Below are 23,555 nucleotides of genomic sequence, written 5' to 3' on the forward strand. Positions count from 1 at the left end.
CCCCTCCTACCCGACTTACCTGCACGCCCTCGCGGGCGGGGAGAACCACCGGTAGGAGTCGGCTGCCAGGCACGGCAAATTTCACACGGCTGCTCCAGAGAGCAAGACCGACAGCCAGGACAGTAAGGGTGGGGGTCGGAAGCCTCAAAAAAATGACCCCCAGGACAGCGCCTTTGAGAAGGAGGAGTCTCCATCTCAACGTAAACAAACCGTCAAAAACGCGAACACGTGGCCGGAGCCTGGTCGCAAAACGGCGCAAAATAAAGCAAAAAGCTTAATTAAAACAAAATAAAGTTAACTAGTTATAAAGGATACGTAAATGTATGGGTACAAACAACGCCTGTTGTAGTTGGAACCCGTAGACACCAAAACACGTCCGTAAACACGGCCGGCTGAAGGAATTATGAAGTGGGAAGCATGGCTTCGTGTCTTAAATCACGTGCGTGAATACTGCCGTCTGATTGGTGGGTTTCCCAGGGGTTCCCCATGGGGGGAAAAATTCTTTATTTACGTATGTAAAGAGCCAAGTAAGGTTGGAATATGCATTATAATGACTGTGGTAACGTATTTTGAAATAGAAAGAGTTGTTAACTATACACTATCATAACATCAATAGACAGAGTTGTTAACTATACACTAGGTTTCGTTCTTTTATAATGAATGGATTTCAAGCAATTTTTACACAGTTTTATCAATCATTTAATAAAAATCATAAGAATATACGCCTTTCAATTCATTTTTTACTTTGTCTTAGATATGTCTTAGACAGGTGTATAAAAAGCTACAGGTACATCAATAAAGACCAATCTTCAACAGCTGTTTGATTGGTTAATACAAAGCCAAGAAGTGAAATATTACCTCAGAAGCAAAGAAAATTAACCATTGTTTATAGATTTAACCCTGTTAAAGTAATTTTTCCAAAGCGAAATGCCATGAGACAGTGAATATAATTTGAAAGATGGGTTACTGTCAAATCATGATATATTAAACTAACTCATCATATATAGACAGAGAACGTAACATCAAGAGAACCCGCTACTTAAATTTATATTATTATTTACCAAATATAACATACCACACACACACTACACATGGGTCCTGGACACCTGATATATAGCTACACACTACAAATATAAACAGACACTACAAATATTATAATACCACACACATTCACTACACATGTGTCCTGGACACCTGATATATATCTAAATATAACAAATATTATAACCCCACACACATACACTACCCATGTGTCCTGGACACCTGATATATAGCTACACACTACAATTATAAACACACACTACAAATATTATAATACCACACACACTTACACTACACATGTGTCCTGGACACCTGACACAGCTAAACACTACAAATATTATAATACCACACACATTCACTACACATGTGTCCTGGACACCTGACACAGCTAAACACTACACATATTATAATACCACACACACATACACTACACAAGTGTCCTGGATACCTGACATAGCTAACCACTACAAATATTATAATACCTCACACACATACACTACACATGTGTCCTGGACACCTGCTATATAGCTACACACTTCAAATATTATAATACCACACACACATACACTGCACATGTGTCCTGGATACCTGACATAGCTAACCACTACAAATATTATAATACCTCACACACATACACTACACATGTGTCCTGGATACCTGACATAGCTAACCACTACAAATATTATAATACCACACACACATACGCTACACATGGGTCCTGGATACCTGATATATAGCTACACACTACAAATATTATAACCCCACACACATACACTCCACATGTGTCCTGGACACCTGACATAGCTAAGCACTACAAATATTATAATACCACACACACTTACACTACACATGTGTCCTGGACACCTGACATAGCTAAAAACTACAAATTTTATAATACCACACACATACACTACACATGTGTCCTGGATACCTGACATAGCTAACCACTACAAATATCATAATACCACACACACATACACTACACATGGGTCCTGGACGCCTGACATAGCTAAACACCTGTTGTGGAACATCATCATACACTACACATGTGTCCTGGACACCTGCTATATAGCTACACACTTCAAATATTATAATACCACACACACATACACTGCACATGTGTCCTGGATACCTGACATAGCTAACCACTACAAATATCATAATACCACACACACATACACTACACATGGGTCCTGGACACCTGATATATAGCTACACACTACAAAGATTATAATACCACACACACACTACACATGTGTCCTGGACACCTGATATATAGCTAAATATAACAAATATTATAACCCCACACACATACACTAAAAATGTGTCCTGGACACCTGACATAGCTAACCACTACAAATATTATAATTCCACACACATACACTACAAATATGTCCTGGACACCTGATATATAGCTACACACTACAATTATAAACACACACTACAAATATTATAATACCACACACACACTACACATGTGTCCTGGACACCTGATATATATCTAAATATAACAAATATTATAACCCCACACACATACACTAAAAATGTGTCCTGGACACCTGACATAGCTAAAAACTACAAATTTTATAATACCACACACATACACTACACATGTGTCCTGGACGCCTGACATAGCTAACCACCTGTTGTGGAACATCATCCCAATAAAATGGAATTAACCTCTTTGAAATTACTGGCAAGATAAGATACTAAATGTGCGATTAATCAGGTTCCGATGTTTTTTCGATGTTGACCTGATATATAGCTACACACTACAAATATACACACACACTACAAATATTATAATACCACACAAGCGTATACTACACATGTGTCCTGGACTTCTGACATAGCTAAACATAACAAATATTATAATACCACACACACATACACTGCACATGTGTCCTGGATACCTGACATAGCTAACCACTACAAATATCATAATACCACACACACATACACTACACATGTGTCCTGTACACCTGACATAGCTAACCACTACAAATATTATAATACCACACACATACACTACAAATATGTCCTGGACACCTGATATATAGCTACACACTACAAATAATATAATACCACACACACATACACTACACAAGTGTCCTGGATACCTGACATAGCTAACCACTACAAATATCATAATACCACACACACATACACTACACATGTGTCCTGGATACCTGATATATAGCTACACACTACAAATATAAACAGACACTACAAATATTATAATACCACACACACACTACACATGTGTCCTGGACACCTGATATATAGCTAAATATAACAAATATTATAACCCCACACACACACACTACAAATGTGTCCTGGACACCTGACATAGCTAAATATCACAAATATTATAATACCACACACATACACTACACATGTGTCCTGGATACCTGATATATAGCTACACACTACAAATATTATAATACCTCACACACATACACTACACATGTGTCCTGGATACCTGACATAGCTAACCACTACAAATATTATAATACCTCACACACATACACTACACATGTGTCCTGGATACCTGACATAGCTAACCACTACAAATATTATAATTCCACACACATACACTACAAATATGTCCTGGACACCTGATATATAGCTACACACTACAAAGATTATAATACCACACACACACTACACATGTGTCCTGGACACCTGATATATATCTAAATATAACAAATATTATAACCCCACACACATACACTAAAAATGTGTCCTGGACACCTGACATAGCTAAAAACAACAAATTTTATAATACCACACACATACACTACACATGTGTCCTGGATACCTGATATATAGCTACACACTACGAATATTATAACCCCACACACATACACTACACATGTGTCCTGGATACCTGATATATAGCTACACACTACGAATATTATAACCCCACACACATACACTACACATGTGTCCTGGATACCTGACATAGCTAACCACTACAAATATTATAATTCCACACACATACACTACAAATATGTCCTGGACACCTGATATATAGCTACACACTACAATTATAAACACACACTACAAATATTATAATACCACACACATTCACTACACATGTGTCCTGGACACCTGATATATAGCTACCCACTACAAATATTATAATACCACACACATACACTACAAATGTGTCCTGGACACCTGATATATAGCTAAATATAACAAATATTATAACCCCACACACATTCACTACACATGTGTCCTGGACACCTGACACAGCTAAACACTACACATATTATAATACCACACACACATACACTACACATGTGTCCTGGACGCCTGACATAGCTAAACACCTGTTGTGGAACATCATCCCAATAAAATGGAATTAACCTCTTTGAAATTACTGGCAAGATAAGATACTAAATGTGCGATTAATCAGGTTCCGATGTTTTTTCGATGTTGTTGGGGAAGAAGAAAGTCCACAAGCACTTGTTACAGGCCCTCCAACGTGGTGCTATGTCTTGGGGCTTCTTCAGCCTCACGTGTTTGAAATACTTAAATTCCCAAATCCAACAAAACAAATAATTTTTATGACCAATCATAAAATCACACACTGTTACCAGTTTTATGACAAATCTTGTTTTCCCTGAAGGATCAGAATTAAAGCTAATGATAACCATGTACTAAGGGCGTCCGGTTACCCCTACAGCTGGGCCCGAGCACTACGCACATTTTACGATCTACTATAAAACAGGGGGAGCTACTTTTTTACACAAAACACAAAATTGTTGAATAGGTCAGGGGTCATCGTTTCTTGTCATAACTCATGAGCCCTGTCAGATTTAAATGAAAATTACAGCTTGAGTTTATCTGAAGTGGGAGAAACTCGTGAGATGTAGCTAGATATTATGGTGCTAGCCTTCCAATGATGTCGGCCGAATGTCCATTGTTGTTTCTCCTAGAGACATCACTGCTCAGACATCCTCCATGATAACATTATAAAGTACTGGCTTTTATCTCTCCGTTTGTTGCCAGCCAAATCATTCCTGTCCAAATTAATATGTTGAGTTTCGTGTAGCTCCAATTTTTAGGCCATTTTGTTCCTAAGAGCTGGTGTGTTTCATGTCAGGGATTTGTGTGGAATTATCTCATAAAAAACACTGACAATACTAAATACTTTCACATCAATATCTGTGGTATCTGACCTTTATTCATAGAACTGAACTTACCTCTTTCCTCAGTAACTCTACAACAGCCTAACTGGACTACTCCAACTTAGACTCAATGTAAATGATACAATTGCACTTAACTACTCTGATATTTGACATCTTTGTGGTTGCAACACCTTGACCTCTTGACTACTCTGATTTTGTACATGTTTATATATCTTGAATTGACTACTCTAACCTCCGACCTTATTATACAGGAATATCACCTTCACATGTGGCTATTGGGACCTGTGACATTAGTGTGAATGTTTCATCTTTATTCGACTACTGTGACCTCTGACCTCATATTTACATCTTTACTTGAATACTCTGACCTTACATCTTCACTTGAATACTCTGACCTCTGACCTTATATTTAACTTTGCTCGACTACTCTTGACCTCATATTTACACCTTCTCTTGATTACTCTGACCTCTGACCTCATATTAACACCTTCAATTAACCACTCTGACCTCCAATCTTATACTTACATCTTTACTTGACCATTCTGACCTCTGACCTCATAATAACACCTTCACTTGACTACTCTGATCCTTGACCTTATACAGCTACATCTTTATGCGACTACGGCAACCAGTGACCTTATAGTGACAACTTCACCTTACTTGAATACTGACCTTTGACTCATGTCACTGGACTCCTCTGACCTTTGACCTGATATAAAATGAAACATCTTACTACTCTGACCTTTGATCTTAGAGTAAAAGATAACTTAACCGGAGTATAAAATATTGTGCACAATTCTAACTATAAAATAATGCACCTTTTCATTGATGTCTTGATTACTCGACTACTAGACTCCAATGGTTAGGATTAGGTTAATCTTCCTGTTTCTTCAATTCCAATTGGAGTATGTGTTGCTAGAATATATTTGAAAAACTAAATTGAACAACCAAGGGAAGTAACTCACCCCTGGTTCCTCTCCAAACATGATGACCGGCGCTGACCGCCTTTTCTCTTTGACAACCTCCATCTTTGTCTTCCCAAAATCCTTTAGTGACAGGAAGTGGGTTTGTCTCTTGTCCAATCAATTCTTCATTCGTTCCATTAATACTGGAATTAATTAATAGATCATAAATTATGGCACAACATTTTTAATTGATATATTTTAAAAGAAAAAGTAGTGGAGCTTGAACAGCTCGCCTATCTTTCATTTATGTTACGTCAAAAATTTTGTGATGAATTTAGGCCCCATCCCATTTCCCCAGGAGGTGCACACCTTTGGTTTATTTATATGTTCATTTTTCTTGACCCAGCAAACCTTCATAAGAACAAAAGGTGCTTTTCAATACTAATATTGGATCCCATCCCTTTAGACTACACCCATCTTTTAAAAAACACAGAGACATATATGTCAAAGAATGCTCCATATCAAATTAGGTTAAAACCCCATCACTCACACTGAATAAGCCTTAAATAATTCAATCACCCTTATTTGGCCCTGCCCCTTTGACAGAATAATGGAATCTTTCACCCCCTTGGGGTGAGACAGGGTTATCTCAACCCAATAGGGTAAGATTCTTAAGTTGTCAAACACGAGGCTTGCCGAGTGTTTGACAGCTTAAGAATCTTACCCCGAGGGTTGAGATCACCCCGTCTCACTCCCAAGGGGGTGAATGATTATTTTTCTCTTACCCTGTTTACCCTTGTATTTTACATAGACGTAACATCAATGCAAGACACTGTTGATGTAATGCGGCTAAATTGTCGACGTGACGTGATTGTATTGTTGCCGTGACGTCATGGTATTGTTGCTATGTCGTCATACAATTGTTGAGAACGTGCAAAGAACATGTGTAGCTTGTCTCAACCCTAGGGTGAGATAAGAAAATCTCACAACAGTAAAATGGTGGATATCCCTGTCCAGGGTAAGAGAATTATATATCTCACAAATGAAAATTGTAACAAGCATGCTCTTACAATTTTTATACAATACATCATACTGTGTTTTAAAATTTCTTTCATAGTGCATATTTAGTAACCATAGATACTAGTTTTTGATTTGGAGAATTTCATAGGGCTTATCCTGTAGCTTAAAAGTTCATGCTATACATGTTCAACAATGTTGAATTATTTAGCCAAAGATGTAATGTATGGCTTATGAAAAGTTTTTTTAATATCAACAGACATCGGTCCTCGAACCTGACTCCGGATACACAAGACTTCACTGTTTTCACTGGTGATAATGTATGTCTAAGTAAATATTGTAGCAGTTTTCCTGGAATTCAAATTCAATGTTCCTGTTAATTAAGTACAGAGCTATTCTAACTCAAGTAGTTAGAAAATCCTTAGGTCAATCAAATCTCAACTATTTTACTTGTATTATGGTCAAAGGGAAATAACTCTTACCAAAAAAGTTTCTGGTTTTGTATTTAGCAAAAAATATCGTGTTTGTGGTAGAGGAGATTTATATCTTAAACATATATCCCTAATATTTCCCTGACAGTTTTCAGGGAGTTATACACTTTTTGAACCTATGACCACAACTATTTTTAGACCAAGATATTTGATCCTGAAATGCTAATAAGTATATTACTTTTTTAGTTTTTACATAGGTTTTTGACTATTTGACTTTCAAATTTATTCTAGGTGTAAGTTTCATTAAATTTCATCAAAACACCTGAAATCTATTACATTGTATAAAAATTTAAAATTAAAATAATACAACATACTGAATGTTTGTAACATCCTGTCCATTTGTAATATTCTGTAAAGCAATTGACACCAAATTGATTTGAAACTACAACATCCATTGTTTGGATGAAAATATGATAGAAATGTATTTAAAGTTATACACAATTTAAGCAGTACATAATTATTAAAACATCAATAGTTTGTGTGGGAGTATCTACATGATTATTTTGCATTTAGTGTCAAAGGGAAATAACTCTTATAAAGTCAGGATTATTTCTTGTATTATGTATTTGTTATTTCTTTGTTTCAAGTGTTTTGTACGGTTTAGTAAAAGCAAGTTAATTTTTTTTCCATTTTATCTATGAACAAAATGTTCAGTTCGTCCCCACCATACACATATACTAAAGGCCTTTAACAGTCACCTGAGTGAAATGATACACAGTAGTAAGTATATCCAACTCTGTTAATAAAGTGTCCCCTAATGTTGGGCATAGTGAGTAAAATAAAAAAAAATCATGCAAGTTTATTCTAAATCCATCAGCAACTTTTGGAGAATTCATAAATAGGCTCTGCACTAATTATGATAAAATACCCAGCCTAAAAGTCCACGCCTCTTTCTGAGTATACATTCTGATTCTCATCATCTATGAACCATTTAAGGTCATATAGACAAAATCCACTAGAGAGTTATAGAGGAGATGTTCTTTGATGTTCCCAATCTATACAGACCCTTGTGAGCAAGGGTTCACCTCTATCAGTATTATTTCTGATTTTCATCACAAAAGCATACTTTCATGAACGTTTTGTTTAAATCGACCAGTAACATAGGAAGATGTCCGTTAAAGGTTTTCCATTAAGCCCCTTTGGGCCTACCTGAGGGGTTCAGCCATCCCTTCTATAAAAGCAACAATTGGTCATTTAAATTCTTCCTAGAATTTCTGAAGTATACCAAACCAGAATGTCAACTTGTTCATAAACTAAAAAGCTGAACACTATAGATTGTAAACTGGGAAATGGGCCTTTTACAGACATTTCATAGAGATGTTTGCTTCCCAAGTATTAATTTCATCCTCTATACAACATTTTACAAAAAAATACTCTTGGTTTAAATTTGACTGTGGGGATGGAAATTTCCCGCAAAATTTTATTGAAATTGGTTCAATGACTTTTGAGAAGTTCATAATATGAACTGTTAATAGACAAACAATACATGACAACGAAAAAGGCAATTTCAATAGATCATATTAGACTTTGTCTCCGGTGACCTAAAAATGTGAAGTGGTTTGTTGTTTTCTTTTAAATAGGTTCATTCCCTGCTCAATTTACAAACTGTATGGAAGTTATTTAAATTCTCTATCAATCAGCTTGCTCACCAATGTATTGTCTAAGCCTAAGAGTGGTATAAGTTAACGCAGTTTTCCAAACTGTATTCACCATCTGGGTGAATATTTTCAGTCAATGTTATACCATAATGACTGCACAACTTGTTTTCATGAATGTAGGACATTAGCATTAATATGGAGGTAAACCATTGTATTTCATAACACCATTAAATTAAGAAATACTGTTCAATCTATATACAGTGAAACTTGAGTTAAAGAATACCTGTTAGCAATGGTTATCTGTCTATAATGACCATCTGCAAAAGGGTGTGCGTGTATTATCAATTAAATAATATATTTAGAACAAGCCAAATGTCACGGTCTTTAGATGAATTTCTGTCAACAGAATTGAGTGTCAAGTATCACATTGAAGAAAACTAGATACAGTAGTAAGAATAACCCATCCCCCGACTGTGGATAAACTCCAGTGGCAAAAAATGTGAATAAAGGGCGATAACTCTTGTATATAGATTCTCCTTCTTAAAAGGAACTCACATACACACTGCCGCAATTACAGGTGACAGAGCATAAGAGTTGATGAACAGTGAACAAAGGGTCATAACTCTATTGTCAGTTTCATACAACAGTCGTAACTAAGTCAGTTGCCTAACATATCATACATGTACAATTTTTTTCTTTTTTTTTCTTGTATTTTGCAAAGTGGTTGAAGTTTATACTTTGGCCTGGTGTTCAGCAACAGACCAAACATTTCAAAGAAATACCTTCATTGATGTAGCCTTGTTAATTTATAAACATGTAGGGGTAAAGTTAACATCTGACTAAAATTTAAACTTAAATTGGTATATTTTCTTAGAAAAAATCTTTCTGTTAATGTCTCATTCACTTTATATCACATTTCTCCCCAGATAAATGACACATGACACTAATAGGAATCTATTCTACTTGATTTTAGGGAGTGGGGTGTGTTAAGCTGGTAAAAAAGGACATGTATAGTTTCTATTTAAATAGTGTATACCGGGAGGACAAAGAAAGACAACTCTGGCATACTTAAGAATCAACTTGTTTATTTTTGGTAAAAATCACATATTTTGTGAAACTATAAATGGAATATTTTAGAACAATTTACAATCATATAGTTTTATATGTGAAAACTGAACACTGTTCCAGAACCCTGTTTAACCAGCAGACATTTTTACCATTTAATCAGGTGTTATCCATACTTGCCAACTCTCCCTATTTAGGAGGGAAACTCCAAATTTTGTACCCTTAAATTTAGTATTTTCAACCAGTGAATTTGCTAAACCATTCCTATATTCCAAGATATAATGTTTCATCTGAAACAACGACTCAAAACATGTCATTTTAAAGGGTTATTTTGTCTTTAGGGGGTACACACACACATTTCATTTATGATTTATTTTTGAAAAGACAGAATCTCCCCAATCTCCCCATGGGAATTTTAAAAAGTTGGCGGTTATCTGAAAACCTGACAACATGTTATACAAGACATCTGGTACCTATGGCATTGTAACACATTTTACTGATCTGCTACAGTTGATATTGACTAGAGTGTTTTAAGATAATTTATGCTCTGATAAATTATGGATCTTTAGTACCTTTTAACAGTACCTTCCACCTCTGGTAAAAGCCTGCCATTACTGTTATGGAATAGTTAATTTTCATGAACTAACCATTCTAGACATATTTGAGAGAAAAAATCTTCACATCAAACATAACTGTTTGCATGATACTAGAATTTTGTGATACATGCTTACAATATGGAATCACAACACAAATGGCCTAGAAAGCCTGTATTGTTCACCTGGAGTTTCAAGCAAGCAGGGTTTTAATCATGTGGTCTGCCACTCAGTACCAAGGGGGATAACACCATTTATTTAATTAGTTACCATTTCATTTCCTGGTCACAAGGACACTTCATAGCAAATAGTGTTGAAATAGAATCAACTGGTCAAGAGGAATAGATGTTGAAGATTTAACAGAACAGACCGAAGGAGAGTTACAGATGAGATTTAGTTAACTGCTCTTTATCCGTCCTCGATCAGCTTCCACTGGTTAGCTTACAGCCCATCAGGATTATATTTTTATCGCATCGAAATGCAGCGCGAATGCTTCATAATATCATACTGTTGGTACAATCCATTTAACTTTACATAGGGAATGTATGTCAACAATATTTTAGCAGTAAAACTATTTTTAAATGGATGACACTGCCGTACTGGTATAAATAATAGGATCTTTATGACTCTGACTTTTAAACGCAATGTGTTTCTCACCTGTGCAACTGTCAGAAGTAAGATAAAGGTGTCACTTTTTGTCAATAATAACTTTTTTAAGGTTCTTAAGTGGGATAGACAAATGGCTTATAAACCCATATGTCTTTGTCAACTCTTTAGATCGGTTATATTCCCTATTTAAGGAAGAGGGTCCCAACGCTGTGTTGTACCTTTAGCAAAGAAGAGTTCCATTTTTTTTAACTTATATTTGCTTGCCCATTTACGTATATACAAAACAATTACATCTATTTCATCAACTTATTCATAAAAAACATCTCTGCAACAGGGATTTATGCCTACATCTGTTGATTATAAAGCCGGGAGCTTACCCACTGTGCTTCCTGTCAGGATATTTGTTATGCTGATTTTTTTCATACTTCAACATAGCTAAAATTACTTTCAAAATGTTCCAACTTTCTAAACCCCTCTTTTATAGAGGAAATAGCATCAATTGAAAAGGAAAATAACTTTTCGTGGACTGTGTATATAGAAAAGTGGTGGGCCTGTCAACATTAAGATAAAGAGAACCATCAAGTTAACATGTATTACATGTACATGTGTATTACCAATGGCACCACAAAATAAGTGTTCAGGTAAAGGATACCACTGCATCAGTTATAATTGTGAAGAAGAGTTCTTCTCAGAGCTTTTTTGACTTAGAGTAACCTCCTTTAAAGCAACCAAAAGGCTTAGAGTAACTTCCCCTGTCACGTTTCCGTATGCATCTTTCAATTCTTCGTTTTCATAGAACTTGCAGTCAATAAGTTGGACTCCCTTTTTGGTACTGGTTATCTATAATTCCTCGATCGTTACATTGGTGAAGTGTATAGGATTGGCAGTGTAAAGGTCCTGAGTTTTCAACAGTTTCAGTTTGTTATCACTATTTTCCAGGTACTTGACAGACCTTCCTCAAACTTAGGTTCTCCTTGTTAAAGATTAAGTACCATGCTAGTAAATAGGTCAAACAACCACCTCATATTGAAAGGACAATAACATACACAGCAGTAAGAAATTTGATAAAAAAATCACCATGAGGTGCATTAATTATCTATTTACATGACCCAATCCAACAGATAAGAGCACAGGGGCATTGATTGCTTTACTTGTAATATTAATATTACAAGTAAAGCGATCCATGCCCCTGTGGATAAGAGGAGATTTGTTTGTTTGTTGGGTTTAACATCCTTGTAACAGCAAGGGCCATATGAGGATGGGAGGACACTACTGAAAAGAGAAAATAGATAGGAAAGGAAGGAAATGACAAAGGGTGGCAATGGGTGCAGCAGATCAATTTTGGTCTCTTCAATGTCCTCTTCGTTGAAGACATGGAAGAAAAACACCAATTCTGCAGGGGCCCCACATTAGTTGCCTTTTACGATACCCAGGCAGTATTTGGGACACAGCAGGACAATTACAAAGGTACTTCAATGTCCCCTAAACCGGAACAAGGGAAAAACCAACCCGATTCAGCATAGCTGTTTCAACATGCAATCTACGGTCCATATACCCTCACTTTAGTCTTCAGGTCAAATGTGGGAGCCATTCACTCTAGCAAGCCATTCAGTGTTTTTTCTCCCTAACATTTACAGCCTGTCCTGTTTCCACATGATTTGGGAAAACATTGCAATATATCCGTATTGAAAATGGGAAGATTTTCCTCATTTTTTCTTCATTTTTGGAAATTTAAGCGCTTTTTTGCTAGGGGAAGCAACCTATATTCGACTGTAAAACTAGGCCGAAATAATCACGCCACTGGACAAATTTCAAGACTCTACACCTTATGGGTTCAAGTCATTTATAGAAAGGCCAGAGGGCTAAACGATGGATGGCATGCTCCCAACCTTCTGTTAGTTATTATCAAAGCATTACAATGATTTGACCTTTGACCCCTTACTGTGACCTTGACATTGGAGTTTTTGACATCAGAGTGATTCATGACACATCATCTACGTATGATACATCCGTCCAGGTTGGTTTCACAAAACAATTCGGCCAATCAAAATATGTCCAGACATCCAGCAGTCCACCAATCATAACAAAATATGACCGTAGTGTGACACTGTTAATTGTCAAATACATCTGAATAATATCCACCCGAGTGGAAATAAACGAGAAATCTTCACAAATATTTGACAACATGCAACATGATTAACATAACAGGAACTACAGCAAGTTTGAAATGCACTCCTTCATCATTTTGTACCCGCTCTTTTACACTAACCTGTGATTGAATTTGCCCATAAGATTTTCTGTCCTTTATACTATCCAGGATGTAAACTTCATTCCTTCTGTCCGTATATCCGTGATGTGCTGGAGTTTCTACAGGTCCCTGGTGAGAACAGGCATGCACCCAAGCTTAAGTCAGACAAATTTAATGATTGTACACAAATTAGCCGGAAATCCTTTAAAAAACTATCCTGCTACACACCTTGATAAAGGTAACTCTCATTTCTTTGTATCTCTTGAACTAATTAAAGCATATTGGCCCAAGATGTATGGACTGTTCATCAAACAGTTGGGAATAATGAAACACGACAAAGTTTAATTCTATACAGTAGGACGTTTGAACAAACAAAACCATTCCCATTTCTAAAACCCCAAAATGCTTGAAGAGTAATGCTATTAATATACCATTTTTATTGAGAAGTTTTTTAACTGGTTAGGCTTATGTTGACAAGATATTTGTGATTTCGACTGAACCCTACCAGTAGATATTTGTTAACTTGACAAGTTATTCATGAAAGTTTTTAAATTCATATTTTTCTCATACTTTAGGTTATCTTTAAACACACAACCTTCTTTTAACATTGTAATTCCTTACGCACAGTTTTAGACTGAAAATGTCAAAAGATTGGATAACATCCTCAACAAAAAACCTGCCATTAATCTAACTAGACTCAGAGCACCTGTTCATGTTTGATACCACCTGTGTGTTCTGAAGGACAAAGTCCCTTACTCCAGGTAAAAGGCTTGCCAATCATTTCCTATACATAGGTAGGGTAGAGATCAAGGTAAAGTTGCTGTAGTATCTATAGATGTCAATGAAGTACCAAAGAAGCATAATAGCATGGTGTGCTGCAGGTGTTAATGATATCATGACAATTTGAGGAAGATTCTGTTATTCTTACGATTTGAAGCGAAGCAGTGTCAAATGGTTTAGGTTTGGAACACTGTACTACACATGTAAATCTATATACCGTAAAACCTGTCTAATCCAAGACTTTGTGAGACACAACATATCCATCAGATTAACCTGTCTAATATGGCACCCTGTTAGACATATTACACATTGGTCAGATTAACCTGTCTAATCTGACACCCTATGAACACAGCATATTGGTCAGACTGACCTGTCTAGTCTGACACCCTGTTGAACACAACATATTGGTCAGATAAACCTGTGTAATGTGACAACGTGTGGAACATAACATATTGGTCAGATTAACCTTTCTAATCTGACACCCTGTTGAACATAACATATTGGTCAGATTAACCTGTCTAGTCTGACACCCTGTTGAACATAACATATTGGTCAGATAAACCTGTGTAATGTGACAACATGTGGAACATAACATATTGGTCAGATTAACCTGTCTAGTCTGACACCCTGTTGAACATAACGGTCAGATAAACCTGTGTAATGTGACACCCTGTGGAACATAACATATTGGTCAGATTAACCAGTCAAACTCGACACCACGTGGGAAACAACATATTGGTTATCAAACCTAATCTGAAACCTTATGGGATACAAAATATTGGTCAGATTAACCTGTATAATCTGACACCATATGGGATTCAACATCCTGGTCAGATTTGCCTTTCTAATCAGACCCCCTGTTAGATAAAATGACGGTCATATGACTTGTCTAATCCAACACATTGTTGGACACAACATATTGGTCAGATTCAGAAAGATGTCTGATTACACTGATCTAATGTTATGGTATTTGCTAGAACTGGGATAACAGCATTATGTTTGATTAGATTTGATGTTGGAATACTCAGGTTTTGGATTAGACAGGTTTCACTGAACAATTGTCCGGGTATGTCACAGGGAGAAAAACTGATACAGGTGTGTTATGTGTGTGAATCTTTTCTACATGATGGTGAGGTACAGGTGTTAATCTACGTAATCTATTTATGATGGTGACCAACAGGTGTAAATCTGTGTAATCTATTTTATAATGGTGATGCACAGGTGTAAATCAGTGTAATCTATTTATAATGGTGATGTACAGGTGTAAATCTGTGTAATCTATTTATAATGGTGATGTACAGGTGTAAATCTGTGTAATCTATTTATAATGGTGAGGTACAGGAGTAAATCTGTGTAATCTATTTTTAATGTTGGGGTGCAGGTGTAAATCTGTGTAATCTATTTATAATGGTGATGTACAGGTGTAAATCTGTGTAATCTATTTATAATGGTGAAGTATAGGTGTAAATCTGTGTAATCTATTTATAATGGTGAGGTACAGGTGTAAATCAGTGTAATCTATTTATAATGGCGAGGTACAGGTGTAAATCTGTTTAATCTATCTACAATGGTGAGGTGTAAATCTGTGTAATCTATTTATAATGGTGATGTACAGGTGTAAAACAGTGTAATCTATTTATAATGGTGATGTACAGGTGTAAATCTGTGTTATCTATTTATAACGGTGATGTACAGGTGTAAATCTGTGTAATCTATTTATGATGGTGATGTACAGGTGTAAATCTGTGTAAGCTATTTATAATGGTGAGGTACAGGTGTAAATCTGTGTAAGCTATTTATAATGGTGATGTACAGGTGTAAATCAGCGTAATCTATTTATAATGGTGATGTACAGGTGTAAATCTGTGTAATCTATTTATAATGGTGAGGTACTGGTGTAATTCTGTGTAATCTATTTATAATGGTGATGTACAGGTGTAAATCTTTGTAATCTATTTATAATGGTGAGGTACAGGTGTAAATCTGTGTAATCTATTTATAATGGTGATGTACAGGTGTAAATCAGTGTAATCTATTTATAATTGTGATGTACAGGTGTAAATCTGTGTAATCTATTTATAATGGTGAGGTACAGGTGTAAATCTGTGTAATCTATTTTTAATGTTGGGGTGCAGTTGTAAATCTGTGTAATCTATTTATAATGGTGATGTTCAGGTGTAAATCTGTGTAATCTATTTATAATGCTGATGTATAGGTGTAAATCTGTGTAATCTATTAATAATGGTGAGGTACAGGTGTAAATCCGTGTAATCTATTTATAATGGTGATGTTCAGGTGTAAATCTGTGTAATCTATTTATAATGGTGAGGTACAGGTGTAAATCTGTGTAATCTATCTATAATGGTGAGGTACAGGTGTAAATCCGTGTAATCTATTTATAATGGTGATGTACAGGTGTAAATCTTTGTAATCTATTTATAATGGTGAGGTACAGGTGTAAATCTGTGTAATCTATTTATAATGGTGAGGTACAGGTGTAAATCCGTGTAGTCTATTTATAATGGTGATGTACAGGTGTAAATCTTTGTAATCTATTTATAATGGCGAGATACAGGTGTAAATCAGTGTAATCTATTTATAATGGTGATGTACAGGTGTAAATCAGTGTAATCTATTTATAATTGTGATGTACAGGTGTAAATCTGTGTAATCTATTTATAATGTAATCTGTGTAATCTATTTATAATGGTGAGGTACAGGTGTAAATCTTTGTAATCTATTTATAATGGCGAGGTACAGGTGTAAATCTGTGTAATCTATTTATTATGGTGACTTTGTAATCTATTTATAATGGTGAGGTACAGGTAAATCTGTGTAATCTATTTATAATGGTGAGGTAAATCTGTGTAAGCTATTTATATTGGTGAGGTATAGGTGTAAATCTTTGTAATCTATTTATAATGGCGAGGTACAGGTGTAAATCTGTGTAATCTATTATAATGGTGAGGTACAGGTGTAAATCAGTGTAATCTTTTTATTATGGTGAGGTACAGGTGTAAATCTGTGTAATCTTTTTATAATGGTGAGGTGTAAATCCGTGTAATCTGTTTATAATGGTGAGGTACAGGTGTAAATCTGTATAATCTATTAATAATGGTGAGGTACAGGTGTAAATCTGTGTAATCTATTAATAATGGTGAGGTACAGGTGTAAATCTGTGTAATCTTTTTATAATGGTGAGGTGTAAATCCGTGTAATCTGTTTATAATGGTGAGGTACAGGTGTAAATCTGTGTAATCTATTATAATGGTGAGGTACAGGTGTAAATCAGTGTAATCTTTTTATTATGGTGAGGTACAGGTGTAAATCTGTGTAATCTATTAATAATGGTGAGGTACAGGTGTAAATCTGTGTAATCTATCTATAATGGTGAGGTACAGGTGTAAATCCGTGTAATCTATTTATAATGGGGATGTACAGGTGTAAATCTTTGTAATATATTTATAATGGTGAGGTACAGGTGTAAATCTTTGTAATCTATTTATAATGGTGAGGTACAGGTAAATCTGTGTAATCTATTTATAATGGTGACGTACAGGTGTAAATCAGTGTAATCTGTTTATAATGGTGAAGTACAGGTGTAAATCTGTGTAATCTGTTTATAATGGTGAGGTACAGGTGTAAATCTGTATAATCTATTAATAATGGTGAGGTACAGGTGTAAATCTGTGTAATCTTTTTATAATGGTGAGGTGTAAATCTGTGTAATCTATTTATAATGATGAGTTACAGGTGTAAATCTGTGTAATCTATTTATAATGGCGAGATACAGGTGTAAAACAGTGTAATCTATTTATAATGGTGATGTACAGGTGTAAATCTTTGTAATCTATTTATAATGGCGAGGTACAGGTGTAAATCTGTGTAAGCTATTTATAATGGTGAGGTATAGGTGTAAATCTGTGTAATCTATTTATAATGACGAGGTACAGGTGTAAATCTGTGTAATCTATTTATAATGATGAGTTACAGGTGTAAATCTGTGTAATCTATTTATAATGGCGAGGTACAGGTGTAAATCTGTGTAAGCTATTTATAATGGTGAGGTACAGGTGTAAATCTGTGTAATCTATTTATAATGATGAGGTACAGGTGTAAATCTGTGTAATCTATTTATAATGGTGAGGTACAGGTGTAAATCTGTGTAATCTATTTATAATGGTGAGGTACAGGTGTAAATCTGTGTAATCTATTTATAATGGTGAGGTACAGGTGTAAATCTGTGTAATCTATTTATAATGGTGAGGTACAGGTGTAAATCTGTGTAATCTATTTATAATGGTGAGGTACAGGTGTAAATCTGTGTAATCTATTTATAATGGTGAGGTACAGGTGTAAATCTGTGTAATCTATTTATAATGGTGAGGTACAGGTGTAAATCTGTGTAATCTATTTATAATGGTGAGGTGTAAATCTGTGTAATCTATTTATAAAGGTGAGGTGTAAATCTGTGTAATCTTTTTATAATGGTGAGGTGTAAATCCGTGTAATCTGTTTATAATGGTGAGGTACAGGTGTAAATCTGTATAATCTATTTATAATGGTGAGGTACAGGTGTAAATCTGTGTAATCTATTTATTATGGTGAGGTACAGGTGTAAATCTGGGTAATCTATTTATAATGGTGACGTACAGGTGTAAATCAGTGTAATCTGTTTATAATGGTGAAGTACAGGTGTAAATCTGTGTAATCTGTTTATAATGGTGAGGTACAGGTGTAAATCAGTGTAATTTATTTATAATGGAGAGGTACAGGTGTAAATCTGTGTAATCTATTTATTATGGGGAGGTACAGGTGTAAATCTTTGTAATCTACTTATAATGGTGAGGTACAGGTGTAAATCAGTGTAATATATTTATAATGGTGAGGTACAGGTGTAAATCAGTGTAATCTTTTTATTATGGTGAGGTACAGGTGTAAATCTTTGTAATCTATTTATAATGGTGAGGTACAGGTGTAAATCAGTGTAATTTATTTATAATGGTGAGGTACAGGTGTAAATCTGTGTAATCTATTCATTATGGTGATGTACAGGTGTAAATCAGTGTAATCTATTTATAATGGTGAGGTACAGGTGTAAATCTGTGTAATCTATTTATAATGGTGAAGTACAGGTGTAAATCTGTGTAATCTATTTATAATGGTGAGGTACAAGAGTAAATCTGTGTAATCTATTTATAATGGTGAGGTACAGGTGTAAATCAGTGTAATCTTTTTATTATGGTGAGGTACAGGTGTAAATCTGTGTAATCTATTTATAATGTTGAGGTACAGGTGTCATTCTGTTACCAGGTAATCTATTTATAATGGTGACGTGGTGACGTACAGGTGTAAATCAGTGTAATTTATTCATATATATTGAGGTACAGATGTAAATCTGAATCATAATACAGGTGTGTTATGGATGTGAATTTATTTATTTTTAAGTCAATTTACCTATTCATAGCATTGGCTACTGAGATCGTCAGCCAATCAAATTGCTTTAAAGCTTATTTTGTTTTCTTTAAACTTGCCAGCTGTCACTATTCAATGCACAAAGTGTTTAAGTCTAGGTAAGATACACCAGCAAAACGCTTGGATAGATTGAAAAAAATAATACACTTGCAACTACAATGAAATCATAAAAGTTGGCACGGACAAATATCTATGCATTGGAACACCTTTGGAAGTCAATCATTTTTTTCTGGTCTATGGAAGAATGTAATTTGATCTTTGTTTGGTCTGATACTCCGTCAAAACAAACCAGGAGCCGGAAGTGGCTGTCGTCCAGCATCCGTACCACGAAGCAGCCTAGCCATATTGTACCAAACAAACCACGTGCCATTTTATAACACGTCAAGTCCATCCCCTCGATCTTTTAAATCATATACCATGTATCATGCATACATAATTAACTTTCATCGACATTGATAAGCATTCTTACCTGATGGATCAAACTTTCCTGCTCTGCAGCCATCGTAGATAACTGTTTAATACACAGTTCCAAATGTTCGCCATTTTTGCTTGAATCCTGGGAAAACCAGCCAGAGGTACTCAAGGGGGTTACTTTAAGACGATGCATTTTGCGTGTCTACTATACATACATATTGTAACGTAGGCGAGCGCGGCACTGGGTTATAATGCGACCCTAGATTAACTTCCTCATGTAAAAATAGTTTTAATACATTTCAATCCCGCATATATATATAATATGACATGGGGTTTTCATAGTGACTGTCTAGATCTTGCCGGTCTCGTAGGCTTGCTTCAATGAAAAGAATGTCACAACTTAAATAAAAACACAATAAATTTGATAACTGTTTTTAATGAAAAATACATGTGCATATTTGCCTCTAATAAAACGGTGCGTAAGAGATGTCTACAAACAATTTAATGTCTGAATAGAATTTTAGTAGTTAGTTTTTTTAATTCGATCTAAAGTTAAAACTGTCTGGAATTTTCTCTAGACGACTCGGCGAGAGTTCTAGTAATGTGAAGTATAGCTTGTGAAATTCTACAATTAATTGTCAAAAAAGCGTATTAATAGACAAATAGTGGGATGTATGCTAGCCATAGCTCGCCAAGTTTGCTGTGTCGGTTACAATAGTATTTCTTTTCATTTTAATTTATGTGAAGTAAATAAAAAGGAGGGGGATACTTTGTAGTTCCAAACCCAATATTTTGTTGCCAGTACTGTATGTGTATGTGATAATATTGCCCATATTGATATGAGTGAAACATTGAATTATTCTTTCCAGTGTCAATTTGAGTATTGCCACTATCAAAATAGTCAATTACAACCCCTTGACATAATGGAATTGACTTGAACACAAATAAAGAGACATTGTTTTTTAATCTTCATATATTAAAGTATATCCGTATGAAAAGATAGCAAAGTTTCGCCGTTTAAACATATTCCAAATGCACTGTAGCGCATCCTGGAAAATATATATCAACAGAACTGTGTTATATACCATACCATCATACATGCTAAAAAGATGCAGTTCCATCCCTATAATAACGTTCATGACAGAAAAGGCGGACATCAATCGGAAACCATTCGGGAGTGTCCGTCATTGTTGGTCCCCTATCACTCAATCAGCTTGGCGGAGAGACCCGAACAGTTTCCGATTGGAAACATCTACGTGCTAATGTTTTTTGCTGTTATTGAATTATAACAACATTTTGGTTTGTGGGTTTATCCAAGGACTGTACAAAAGAAATGTTAATATTTCAAGAGGGGTGTTGTTTAAATATCTCAAACGCGCAACTTTTGTTATTTTGAAAACAAGGTAGATCTATAACATAATAAGTATCGCAACTTTAAATATATTCGATTTGCGTCCTTCAAAGATATTGTTTTTCATAGATACAGGGTACTCTGTTTTCAGTCGGTGCAATATCACTCATCACAAGAAACAATACAATAAAGTGGAGGCAAAATCAAATATGATGGCGTTTTTCTTTTTTATATCGCCAGTCAAAATACTGTTGTTCATGCTTTGCTTGAGCATACGTTGATTTCAAAATATCATATTCCAACTGTGTCTTATGCCAAGCAGTCGATTAACAGCCCTGTTTATTGAGAAAGGAAACAATTAAACAAAATAAGATCTATGTAATGGTAGCATACCAGTGTGGTTATGGGTTTCAACCACTTATTTGTGTTCGTTAAATGGACGTACTGAGAAAAAAGTCTGCATATGTAGAAAATTTAACTAAACATCTATTAGAATATCAAAGAAAAAAGAATTTGTAACAAGTAAAACAACAAAAATGACGCACTGAGAAGCTGACCTCATATTTACATTGAGAGTCGCAATGTCTAGTGGACTTGCGCATCGATGATATAACGTTTGAGAAATGTTATTGAATGCCACACGGGAGAAACAATCAAAGATATTAATGATTTTGAGAAAAAAAAGTCCATTAACGAATCAGTTTATTCACACTAAGCTGTCACAGATGAACACATTTCAGAACTCCCAACAGCAAACCAACAATGGAAACGTCAAAATGAATGAAATGAGGAGAATAACCAACATTAATAAAAACAACAAGACTGAAATGAACATCATAATGTTTCTCTGTGATAACTTACATTCGGGTCCTTGTTAGCGCAAGTTGACGATATCCAAACCCTCGTGAAGCTCTATCTTTGCTTGGTTATTTTATTCTTGGTGTTATTGTCTTTATACTACTTTTCCAACCTACACTTCCTTTGTGTGATAAGATATTCATATTCACGTTTTGTCCAGATTACTAGCATTCAAAGGAGACAGTCACGGCGGTTTTCAAACATATCATCACATGGTTTTCGCATGTCTTTGTGGACTTGTTTTCCACATCGCACGGACAATTCAGATTCACTCCGACAATGACGCAAACATTTTACAAATGAATGAACAATCTAGACCTCAGTTTAATGAACGTTTGTGAATCGTAGCTTGATATAGCCGTACATGTACAAAGAAAATGCAACAACGAAATCGCAATTTGATATGCCACATTTCCTTTTATTATCATGTAATACGTACATAGGCCCATGTATATATATACGTAGATTATTCTAAGCTTCTTCTTGATCGTTAGAGTTTGCCTCTGTGGTTTTGCTCCAGCAATGCAGTACTAGCTTAAAAATCACAAACAAAACAACAGTATCATTTGTTACGACCTTGCATTGAAATTGACAAAGCAACCCTGAAATTGACGTAACATACCGTCATACGTCACTTTATTTACCGTGTTTACAACGGCTAGTTGCAAGACCACCTTTTTATTACAGCATATTTGAACTAACCAATACCTCCTCCAAACATTACAAAGACAACATAGGCGAATACATATATACTGTGTTGCATATTTACGTACTGTAAAATGGACAAAAAGCAAACACCACGGTTACACGGAGTTTCTCACCCGGTACGAATCCCTCTTGTTATACCTCCTGTGCGTTCTATGTTTGGTTGGGTATTGGCGGGATTCAAGCCGTGTGAACTCGTATGGAGCCGTATTTTCGCTAAAAATTTTTTTAACTTACTGCCAATA

The 23,555-nt window shown here is 35.3% G+C and overlaps 1 protein-coding gene across 3 annotated transcripts in view; it reads right to left on the reverse strand.

Moving 5' to 3' along the window:
• The window catches only part of LOC110467159 (eyes absent homolog 1-like), a 156,617-nt gene extending 136,058 nt beyond the window's left edge, over window positions 1-20,559 (reverse strand). The window contains exons 1-3 of one of the 3 annotated variants that reach the window (XM_021524114.1): window positions 20,452-20,557; window positions 13,749-13,856; window positions 6,167-6,309 (exon numbers count right to left, since the gene is read on the reverse strand). In XM_021524114.1, the coding sequence (XP_021379789.1) occupies window positions 6,167-6,229 (63 nt within the window). In that variant the 5' untranslated portion in view covers window positions 6,230-6,309; window positions 13,749-13,856; window positions 20,452-20,557. Of the gene's footprint in view, window positions 1-6,166; window positions 6,310-13,748; window positions 13,883-20,451 lie in introns of all 3 variants that reach the window. The other 2 variants (XM_021524113.1, XM_021524115.1) reach the window with 2 other exon arrangements.
• Window positions 20,560-23,555: the final 2,996 nt, after the last annotated feature.

This window comes from Mizuhopecten yessoensis, unplaced genomic scaffold (genome assembly GCF_002113885.1).
Source record: "Mizuhopecten yessoensis strain PY_sf001 unplaced genomic scaffold, ASM211388v2 scaffold11163, whole genome shotgun sequence".
Classification (NCBI taxonomy): Eukaryota; Metazoa; Mollusca; class Bivalvia; order Pectinida; family Pectinidae; genus Mizuhopecten; species Mizuhopecten yessoensis.